Below are 11338 nucleotides of genomic sequence, written 5' to 3'. Positions count from 1 at the left end.
ATAATTTTCTGGAAATAATTTTTATAATATGATTTTATTTATCACAAAATAAATGTAGTCCACAAAAAATTGATACAATTTTGGTGGAACACACAATGTTTACACAATCTCTAGTCAAAAAGAACTTTTTTCCAGCAAGATGTAATTGACAAGGCGTACAGAACACACATAATAATAGACACAAAAATACATGTTTGAGAAATGTTGTTGAGGTGATAACAATTTTCAAACAAAGGCTCAGAATACTGATTGGTAGGAACACTGTCCCCAAAAAACTTCACTCAATAAAAGATCACACATGCTGCAGTTCTAATATCACACATCTCACAAGAGGGGAACAACTTAGGTGCAAGTGACATGATTGTAAAATTATTTATAATTGTCAGATCACTTCTATCTATAAATTGACTAGGTTTTAGTGCGCAAAAGCAAGGTAAGACAAATTTTCAGATAATCAATGTCATGAGGAGGGTAGTTGATTCATGCCAATTTCACACTGCCGGCATGTATTGGAAAATCCTACCTATGAAGTTTACTTAACTACAATAACAAATAAATAATGCAGATGGTTCCAACTCCATTTCACATGTTTCTTTGGCATTAATACCCATAAACCTCTCCACCTTTCCGGAAATCAGCATTAGCCGTAATGGTTTTATTAAACTTGCTAATGGCACAAACCACAGAGCCCGCACCGCGATATCTTGCAGTTTTGTGACCCAATTGCTCCAACCCCTTGACAACTTGCTGCAAGAGATAATTGTGACACATTAGTACCACAATCTACAAAGGTAATAATAAAATGCCATATGTAATGTAACACAGCACAAAAAATTACTTACATCCAATATTCCAAACTCATATGCCACTTCCATGGGAAACAGTTGGTGATGGATTCGAGACGCATCTATGGCTTCTTTGATTGTTTCTCCCAGCCATAAATGGCGAACCACGACCTTAATAAAAATAGAAAAGAAGAAACAATTGAAAGCAAAAATTTTGAATTTCAGTAATTTTTTAAACAATGAGTAAAAAACCTACGTTGACCACTGAAGTAGGAATTTTTGTCCCACCAGATGCTCCCACGACCAGACGAACATCTCCATTCCTATCAACCAAAATTGAGGGAGACATGGAAGACAACGGCCGTTTCTGTGGGGCAATAGCATTGGCTGGAGAGCCAGGGAGATCAAAGTAATTGGGGAAATCTGGCCAAGAAAAGTCGTCCATTCCTGAGCTTAATGTTATTCCAGTGTCAGGTGATGTCACTCCAGCTCCAAAACTGCAGATGAGAAAGAAATTTTAAAAAATTCATTAACTTTCTAATTTTAGACATTAAAAAAGAGATAATTGGTGATAAATACATACTAGATATCAAGTGTGCTAGTAACTGAAACAGCATCACCCTCTTCAGAAAGAACAGAAATATGGGCTGTTCCTGCATCAGGGGGGTTGAAGAAAACACCTCCATACTTTTCAGGTTGATTGCTTGTTTCATTGTCCTTGGTGTTTCTTCGAATTTCATCAGCATACCTCCTGCTTGTTAGCAATTCTATATCCTGGTAAAAAGATTTTAAAAAAATTTTACATAGAAGAAAATTTAAAATTTAAACTACTCTTAAATTCAAAGATTGAAACTGCAAACAGTACCCTTCGGACGTCAACAAAATCGGAGTCGCCAAGTTTTGTACGGAATCCAAATGCATTTTTGAATGCTTCTGTCATACGATGGAATGTCGTGACAGTTGACGGAACATCAGCAACACTATTACTGTTGAAGCCATAACCATCTAATATGCTTAGAATAAAAGCAACAAGAGCACCACTTCCAGGTGGTGGTACACTATGAAACTGGATACCCCCTTGCAACTCAACAGACACTGGATCCCTCCACCTTGGCCTGTAAAACAAGACACATGAATTAAATTTGAGAAAAATATAGTATAATTGTTATCTTATCACACTCTCTCACTTACTGATAAATTTCCAAGTCTTTTTTGGTGATAATGCTTCCAATATCTTTCAAATCCCTTGCAAAGATGTTGGACAATGAGCCATTGTATAGAGAATCTCCACCTTCCCTTGCTATTATTTCTAGAGTGTCACAGAGTTTATCTAACTTTACAAGAGTACCTGCCCGTCGAAAATCCCCCGTGTTTGGATCAACGAAAATATCCCTGCAATAGAGATGCAAACAGTCAGAAAAAAATTTGAACGTATTAATTGAAAGGTAATGGTTTCAGTTTCTTACCTGAGAGTGGGGTCCCGTTTTATTAATTCATTCCTCGAAAGGGCATAGTATTGGTGCATTGTCATAGAGTACCCATTGCGACAAATTTTAATGCTTGGTGCAATGAGATCTGCCCACTTCAATCTCCCATATTTCTGGTGAGCTGCCCAGTACCCACGAAGTTCTCCAGGAACACATGCCGCTTTAGGACCTGCCATGCAGAGTTCAATGCAACAAAATTTAGATACGAAATAAATTTTTAAGTCTTAAGAAGCCCTAATGTCTTAAGGAAAAAATATTTTCATTTTGAAATAGACAGAGGTGCATCTCTTACCAACTTGGGCTTCTTTTTGATTCTTGAACATTCCTGGTTTTGATGCCAAAGGAGCAGCCTCTCTTGCATCCAAAACTTGCGCTTTCTTATCTTTGGCGGAATAAATGACCATTTGGAAACCACCACCTAATCCCATACTCTGGCCATTCACAATGCCATTGCAGAAGAGGGCAGCTATTGTAGCATCAACTGCACTTCCATTCCTCTCCAAAATGTCTCTGAAAGATAAGAAATACAAAGAGAATTATTTTTTTGCATTGACGTACTTAATTTTTGGTATTCAAAGACTTCCAATTCAAAGACTTTTCCACTCTTCAGGTGTTAAGTGCATAACGTTTTGTACCTGTTCTGGTTTTGTCTCGTCTTAGTCTGTGGATTTTGTGTAACATTGTGTTCAGATGGTCAAATTGGTTGATTTTATTGACCTCATGGCATGCATGTTAAATATTTTGAAAATTTCTGTGTGGAACTTCCTAGGTAGCACGGTCATCGAATCTTTTTGCTTCTGGCTGGGCGTCAAACATATGGCGATTAGATTCACCAAAAACGTCAACAGTACGCAAGGGATACAGGAAAATGAAGATACAGGTTGCAATAATTAATTTTAATTTAACTTTAAATTCAGATGAACACAATGGACATCACAAATAGATTTTCAATAAACAAGAATTACCATTAAACACAATTAAAAAGTAAAACACAGGAAACAAAAGCAGCACTTGCATAAAATAACAAATTCGCTTGTTTCTCCGGCAACTTTATAAATGCTGCACAGTACACAAACACACTGAAAACATTCTAGACAAAGACATCATGTTACCAGGTGCGTTAAAACGTGACTAAGTGGAAGGCAACATAAAGACAAAGTAAAGCTGAGATCCACTATTCAGCTGCACTGGGACAGCCTTAGCATGATATTAAGTAGGAATCGAAGAAAAGTCTATCCATCAGCGTGCACTGTAAGCGTGCTGCAGCCTCAAGCGCGGTGTCGTGGCACTTCCGCATGACACCAATCAATTTTTCCACACCGAGCAATCACAGTGACAACGGCCTGCCCTGCCTTATCTCCATTCAACTCCTTGCCGCTCCGAGTCCGCCAGGGACAGGGTGACAGGGCCACCGCGGCGGCGGGGAGGCGGGGGGCGGGGGGGCCAGGGCAGGCAGCCCAGCGCCCAGCCCGTCGAGTCCAATACCACCACTAGCTCTTCTTGGCCGCGGCGGCGGCAGCGGCCACGTTGGCCTGCTTGGCGTTGGCCTCGGTGTTCTGCAGCTTGGTGGCGATCTTGCGCGAGTGTCCGCTGGGGTCGAAGTGGTTGGTGTGCTCACTCGCCTCCTTCTTGGTCCGTCCCTTGCCCGAGTGGCCGGAGTTGACCAGCTTGTCCTGGTCGAAGTTGTAGTGCTCGTACTCGTCGAAGTGGGTCTCGGACATGTTGACGGGGTGCTCGTCGACAACGGGCGGCGCTGGGTGCGGAGGAATACGGTGACAAAGAGGGTCTCGGTGGTCGGCGGGTGCTCTGCACACCTCTGGTTCGGCTCTGGTTGTGGTTGCGGTCGCACAGCTGTTCGCTTTGACGGCTGGTTGCCAACTGAGGCTGCTCCTCCCACCACTCGCCTTTGTTGTTTTCAGCCGCTGGCTGCCGCTGGCGCTGCGCTGGCCGTGGTGCGCGTGCGCGGCCCTCATGGCGTTCGATGCCGGCCGCCCATTGGCCGCCTCGCCGCGGTGCGGCGTTGTCGCTTTTCGCGCCGCGGCGGCGAAGGCGAAGCAAACGCAAGCAAAGCAAGCCAGCTCACCGACGACGACGGCATTATCGCGCTTTTGAACAAAGTTGAAGTCGACGGCGGGGACAGCTTTTCGGACGACGCAGTGTTCCAAGCCATTGTCCGCGGTGTGTGCTGTGAGCTTTTCCCAGTGCGGCGCGAGTCCGGAGTCGTGGGCCGCGAGGGCACGCACTTGCCACTGGAGGGAAGTACCAAGCACCGCAGTGCAGACGACGCGGATGGCCTGCAGCGGTTGCCTTGCTCGGGATTGGCCAGCGCTTGGAGCTTGGCGCAGCTTGGCGCGCGGTTCGAGTCGTTCCCGGAGCACGACAAGCAGTGTGGTCGCCGTGCTCGTCTTGGCTGGGGAATGACCACGGCGGATCCAGCGCTGCGCCGTGCTGCGCCGCGCGACTACGCGCGACCGGTCCTTGGCACGTCGCTCGTCGTCGCACGTCCCGTGCAGCAAGGCCACCCTCGACGCCTTCCCCAGCGCGCTTCCTCCGGATCCGTTCCAATCCAGGGCCGCGTTCGAAAACACCGCCGTCGCCGCCACTAGTGCGCAGTTAGTCGTGGCAGACTTGGCCGTTTCCGAACGCACCCACTAGCTTGGCCGTTGAAGTGCGAAGTGGGCGGGGCCCGCGGGGCCGAGGCGGAAGGCGGCGTCGTCGGCGTGTTTTGACGGTGTTGTTCTAGTGCCCTGCGACTGACTCCGCGGTGCGCCGGCGGGGCGGGGCTATTTCGGTGTGTCGAAGTGCCGAGGGCTTTGGCCGCTTCGGCCCCGCCGCCCGCCTGCGCCCTGCCCGCCCTGCCCGCCGAGCATCCATTCGTGTCTTTCGAGAAGCCAAGCGGCGCGACGCACTCGCTCCTTCCTCCAGTGTTCCAGCAGACTGCCTCCGAGAGTCCTTTTCGTCTCTCTCGCACTCATGGGGCGTCCCGTGTGGGTGCGAGAGAGACGGAGCGACGAAAACGACTCTCAGTCCGCAGGGCGAATAGACAAAAGAAAACAAGAGTGGAGCGATAAAGAGGCGCGGCTAAACCGGTCCGGTTCGGCGGTGTTCGGCGGCGAGGGGGTGGGGGCGGTAGCGACTTCCAGCGCGTCGGCCTCATCTGGCTACGCACCACAACGAGGGCGCCGTCGCCGCCAAGCCGCGAACAACAACACACTCATCCGGGCGGCGCGAGAAAACTCGAGAAGCCGCGGGGTGACTTTTCGGCTTCGGCGCACTTGACCGACAATGTTGTTGACAATGTTGGCTGGCCTGACGGTGGGGCGACGAGCGGCGCGGCGTATGGTTATCAGCTACCGCCTAAGGCCCTGGGCCGCGCCGCGCCGCCTCGTCGCCTCGTCGAGCACCTCGCGACCTCCCCCTCCCCTCCCCTCCCGCGCCGAAAGAACGAGGACGCGGTCGTCGCGGTCGCCGCCACGGCGCAGCCACCACCTGCAGGGCGGCGGTGGCATCTTCGTCGCTCTGTCTCTCTCGCACTCACGGGGCGGCCCATACCTAGGGGCGCAGCGAGAGAGACAGACAAAGCGACGAACCGCTCTGGAGCTGGGCAGTCTGCCTCTATCGCCGCACGCGCTGCGACCGCCTGGCCGTTCGCCGCCTGCTCCGCGTTGTCGTCGTGTTGGAAAGCGAGCCGCGGTGGTGGCCTAGGTGGGCCTAGGTGGGGTGGGCGCGTGTCGGATTGTCGGCCTCGCGACGATACCCGGTGATAAGGCGGGGACGCCACACCGTCCGCCACCTGCACTGTTCCACGAAACAGACCGCCTCACTCTGCACTCAGATTCAAACAAAGCCTTTTCAGACGGCGACCCGTCCCCCCAGGGAAGTCCCACCGGCGGCAACCTCAAGACTCGTGACTCGTGGCACGTGTCGTCTGTTTGTGTTTGTGTGCGCGTGTGTTTTCGTTTCAGAATGTTGCCATTTTTTTCGTCAGTCTGGTTTTGAGGCCGTCGCCGTCAGTGATTGTCAAGGGGATATGAGTCAGCCGAGTCATCAAGTCCGGGGCGTCAACACTCGCCGGCCATTATCGGTTTCACAAGAGTTTGAAACGGTCAAATAACTGCAACCACTTTCCTGGCAGCCGCCTGCTACCGCCTGTGAAACCCAGGGTAGGCAACCGCGACGCCGGAGCGCGGCGGGCTGCCTACCCCGCGCCTGGCAGCCCAGCGCGTGGAGTATCTCCGCACCAGGGAGCGCCAGCTCAGTAATTCCAACACGGATGTCGTAGTCTCGTCAACAGTGAGCGTTAGGAACGTTATGCGTACCTCAACTGAATTTTTCAATTCAATTTATAAGTTTAGAAAACCGTTGAGACTCAGATACCACGAGTTAAAATTTTAACCAAGTCGGTGCGCTCTGGCGCCGCCGGCCGATTCCGATCGGTGCTATCGTCGCTACGTGTCTCTCTCGCACCAGGGGGGCGTCCGGTGTGCGTTGTCGGCGCGAGAGAGACAGACACTCACCTGCCGACGAGGGAGCAGGGCGCGCCGTCCGCGCACACGGCCCCGCGCTTGAAGACGTGGCCGACGGACGCCGACGGCAGCTGCGGCACTTCCGGGTTGGGCGGCACGAGCTGCACCGGGCCGGACGACGGGTAGGCCACCTGCGTCACGTAGCGCACCGTGAAGCCCACCAGCACGCCCAGGCCCACCACGGCCAGCAGCAGCACCAGCACCACGTAGCGCCGCTTGAAGTCGCCCCTGCAGCAGAGCAGGCATGGTTTAGCGTTACAGTTCAGTGCGCCAGAAGACCGGGGGAAGACCCCGAACGCGTTTTGAGCTCCAGCGTCGCTAAACGGGACTCGAAACGAACGTTTGACCCCACCAATGGATTGCTCTCCGAACGAGGAATCCATTGGTGGGGTCACACGTTCGGTTCGAGTCCTGCTTAGCGACTCTGGACCTCAAAACGCGTTTAGGGTTTTGGGCCGCCGGCACTAGTCTTCTGGCCCACTGTGCAGTGTACTCGACATCACGAGCGTCTGTCTCGCACATGACCGCCATGCCATAACGTCACTGTCTCAAACGGCCGCTGTCCGTGCTTGAGCCTCTCCAGGCCAATTCCGCGCGCTGCTCGCCGGCAACGCTAGCGCTAACCAATTCAAATAATTGTTCGCGTTCGGCTGCCGACTCATTTCTCAAGGGTCGTTTCGTCGCTCTGTCTCTCTCGCTCCTCTGCGGGAAGGCCCCTGAGTGCGACGGAGACGGCGAAGGATCCTTCGTGTCGGCACGCAAACTTGAGCAATGAAGCGAAATGAGAGTCGGCGCTCGGCAACGAATGCAGGGCAGGGGTTGCACCGCTGTGTCCGTCTCCCTCGCACGCACGGGGCGTGCCGCGGCGTGAGAGAGACAGGCGACGACGCGGGTACCTGCGGAGAGCTGTTTGCCCAGATGGGCGTCCCCAGCTGTCCCAATCGACGCGTCTCGGGCGAACGGACGGAGGATACACTGCAAACACGGCCGCGGGGTCAAAGTTCGCTCCACATTATTTTAACCCAGTGACGGCGGCGGCGGCGGTGCACCACTTTGGTGACCCTGAGTCGGACCGGCGACGCTGTCTCTCTCGCACCCCTCGGGAACGCCCGCCGAGTGCGAGAGAGACACAACACCGCGACGCTCATGTGACGAAACCCATTAGTGGGCGTCCTGTCGTGTGCCGCGCACGGCGCACGGCGCAGGTTTAGTCAGCCGGACAGGCCGACAGGCCAAAACAACGCGACGCGGCGACTCGTCTTCGCCCGCCTCGGAGGGGGAGGGGAGGGGAGGTGCGACGGTGGCGAAAGTGCACACACGACGACCAGGGCGGCCAGGGCCGTCGGGGAGGGCGTCCCGTCCCGTCGTCGGCCACCTCGTGCACCTCGTGCACCTCGTGTTCGTACTCACGGTCTGCACGCCATGCTGCCGCGTGTCGCTGTCGCTATCGTTGTCGTCCAGCGCAGTGGCCGGCGGCCCCGCAGCCAAGTGCAAACTAGGCGGTGTAGGCTGTCGGACGGGCAGGCCGGGGGCAGGGCAGGCCGGCCAGCGTGGCGGCAGGGCGACCAAGGGAGACTGTCTCCGCCAAGGCCCGTCAGGGTGGCGGCTGCGCTGGCCGCTGGGCAAGGCGATGGGCCGGCTAGACGGCGGCCAGCTTGGGCCTGGGCGGCCTGGGGGGAGGGAAGGGGGTGGGGAGGGGGTAACTGTGGCTAGCTTGCTTCAACGTGCTTTCGCTTGGTGTCAATGTCTGTCGGGCCCGGCGCACGGCCGAATGGAATGGACCGTCCTGGATCGCAAATGCCGCCGACGCGAGGCGACGCGACGCGTTTTAGAGGCGCCACGTGGTGACAACTCGCGGCGCCAAGGGTGGGAACGCAGGAACGCAGTCGCGGCCGGGCCATGGGGACTTCCAACTTGCCCCGCGTGGCAGGGAAGGCCTCGGCCACTCAGACGGCCGAGGCGCGTATCACCCACGGCACGGCCGGCACGGCGCTCGGACTCGGAAGACGCAAGAGCAGCAGACTAGCAGACCGATTCTTAATAGCACTCGCCGTCTCTCTCTCACGCACGCGGCGGTCCGAGCGAGTGCGAGGGAGACGGCGGCGAAACGCTGTCGGCTGCACTGGGAAACGCGACGTCGCCGTTCCGCCTGCCGTCGTGCGCGTTTTGCACATTCAGAGGGCGATACAGTGGACACGCCTCGGCCGGGTGCAACGTAAAGCGGTGGCGGAAACTACAAAAAAAAAAAAATAACTTCGTCATCTTTCAACTCCCGCTGCGGGGATCATCAACTTCGCTATCACGCCATCACATTTTTACTGCGCCACGTTACGTCAGTGATCCGTCAGAACTGTGCAAAAGACTAAAAATTATACTGACTCGAAAGTTAAATAAAAATATTTTCTTTTATTCGGTGGCTATTGACAAGGTGGAAACGGTGGTCGAACGTCAAGGCGATCGGGTGGCGTCGCAGCCTGAGAGAGTGAGAGAGACAGAGAGAGAGGCGCTGCGCCGCGTATTCCCCGACTGGCATGGCAGTGCCGCGGCAGCCACCAGGTGGCCGTCAACCGCGGAGCCGCGGAGCCGAGCGCATTGGGGAAAACTACCGGCGAGGCGGAGGGGCGGTGTTGGGCGCGGGACGCGGGGCCACTCTAGTTGCGTACCTGTAGCGGCGCGAAGGCGGCTATTGAGTCGCGGCCGCCAGACTCACGCGGCACGCGCTGGCAACACCCACAACAGGGCGCTGCCGTCAAAAACCGACGCGAACGTCAACAACACAGTGGCGGCGCGGTGCCGGCCCTGGAGCTGGACACCCTGGACACGCACGCGTGTACTCACTCGGGGAGGGCGCGGCGCTGCGAGGAGGCCGTGCAGGCCGCGGACACGCACGCCGCCTTCTTCGCAGCGGGACGCCGGACGACGCCGTCCTCGCCGCCCACCGCGCGGTGCGGCATTCCCTTCACAGCATCGCGGCGACCGCGGCCTCGGCGTCGACGAGCAGGATCTCCAACGGGCACGGCCGGCACGGCGCTCAAGGTCTTCCCTGTCGCCAGGCGTCATCGCCATCCCGGGCGGCGCGGCGCTGCGCCCGCCGGGCAGGCAACCCAAGCGGCTCGGCCGCGCGCCAGGCTGCCAGCATGGCTGCCAGCACGGTCGGGGCGGCTGGGCGGCTCGAGGATGCACCTGCAGTTGCACTTGCACGACGCGGTGTCATAAAGCGCGCTGCTTCCGGTTGGCGGAGACCTCCCCGTCGTGGAACGGGGCCGGAAGCACTCCGAGCACCGCGTCAACGACCCGGCGACGCGGCACGTCCTCGCCGAACGACCCGGGCGGCGGCCCCCATGCGCAGCAAGCGCAGCAAGCGCAGCCAGTCAAACCCGCCGCGCCGAAATGGGGTTATGTTGCCCGTTGCGACGGCGGTCGACGGCGGCGTCCTCGCCGCCCCGACGGCGGTCGTCGCGGACCTCACGGCAGAGCGCGGCTCCGCGACGGTCGAGTAGAGCAGGCTGCTGTGGCTGTCCGGGAACCGGATGGAATACGCGAGCGAGCAGGCCGAGCGACGGGGCGCGCTGGCAGGACGCTGCCATGACGCGACGTAGGGCCCTACGGACTCCCAGTGTGCTTCCGCCTCCGCCTTGCTCCACCTCCCCCGGGCCACGCGCCACGCGCCACGCGGCTCGCCGGTCGATGCGGAGCGGAGACCGCGACACCCCGCCGTGTTTGGGGGCGGTGGTTGGAGCGGCAGCGGTGCGGACCTTCCCCGCCGTTGCGTCGCGTCCTCCTCCTCTACACTCCTGCGCCCCGGACGGGGAACGCCAGCGCGGATTCTTACTGAGCAGCTCCAATCTTAACTTTGACCCCGCGAAATCTCATCATACATCCCCCTAACTTCACGCAGTGGCCCCGCAACCGGAGATTCTTGCACACCCAGCAGCACGCGGACGTCAAGCAACAATATTTCTCTTTGCCGGTTTAGGGGCGGATACTGACGTCGTTTGTCGGGTTTGCAATACTACAGATCGTTGCAAATCGCACGCAGGGCACACCTTTACAACTTCCAAACTGCTACAAACTCGACTCACCAAGTGCTGTAGGGCAGTCCGACGAGGTGGTACCCGCGGTTCGACGCCGGCCTGGAGTCCGCCGCCGGCCCGGTGTCGAACACGCCGTTCTTGTGGGACATATCACCGACGAAAACTCAAACTGGCCGTGCCGACGTCAAAATTCGAACACACCGCGCAGCGCACTTTCACCGCACTGGCAACAGCTGGCGAGCCGCGCGGACAGTGCCGGACGGGACGGACGACAAGGAGAGCGCGCTGCTGCCCGCTGCTGCCCGCTGCTCGCACCGACAGGAACAGGGAACAGGAACGCCGCCTTCGGTGCCGTCCGCCGGTTCAATTCCCGGTCACATTTAGCGTTGCCACTCACGTACAGCGAGTGGGGCAGGGGCGGGCAGGGCGGGCAGGGCGGGCAGGGCGGGCAGGGCGGCGGGAAGGGACGGACGGACGGGCAGGACGAGCAGGAAGGGGGCGGGGCG

At 56.6% G+C, this 11338-nt stretch overlaps 2 protein-coding genes across 3 annotated transcripts; both read right to left on the bottom strand.

Moving 5' to 3' along the window:
• Positions 1–122: 122 nt before the first annotated feature.
• On the bottom strand, positions 123–11104 carry LOC117644315 (scoloptoxin SSD14-like). 2 transcript variants are annotated; one of them, XM_034383656.1, is made up of 10 exons: positions 10881–11104; positions 6790–7026; positions 2565–2782; positions 2252–2441; positions 1977–2177; positions 1651–1900; positions 1369–1559; positions 1042–1282; positions 843–956; positions 123–747 (listed from the first exon to the last, which is right to left on the bottom strand). In XM_034383656.1, exons 1-10 carry the CDS (start codon positions 10979–10981, stop codon positions 601–603), a joined length of 1890 nt encoding a protein of 629 aa, XP_034239547.1. In that variant the 5' UTR covers positions 10982–11104; the 3' UTR covers positions 123–600. The 2 variants fall into 2 exon arrangements, with proteins under 2 accessions (XP_034239547.1, XP_034239548.1); XM_034383657.1 differs by lacking the exon at positions 10881–11104 and adding an exon at positions 8209–8360 and having other exon boundaries at positions 601–747.
• Positions 3154–4173, bottom strand: LOC117644324 (nuclear protein 1). The gene has a single exon (XM_034383675.1). It carries the CDS (start codon positions 3991–3993, stop codon positions 3763–3765), a length of 231 nt encoding a protein of 76 aa, XP_034239566.1. The 5' UTR covers positions 3994–4173; the 3' UTR covers positions 3154–3762.
• Positions 11105–11338: the final 234 nt, after the last annotated feature.

The sequence above is a fragment of the Thrips palmi genome, unplaced genomic scaffold, assembly GCF_012932325.1.
Source record: "Thrips palmi isolate BJ-2018 unplaced genomic scaffold, TpBJ-2018v1 HiC_scaffold_18, whole genome shotgun sequence".
In the NCBI taxonomy this organism is placed as follows: domain Eukaryota; kingdom Metazoa; phylum Arthropoda; class Insecta; order Thysanoptera; family Thripidae; genus Thrips; species Thrips palmi.
The sequence above is the reverse complement of the archived record's forward strand: the minus strand, read 5'-3'. Positions and strand labels throughout refer to the sequence as shown.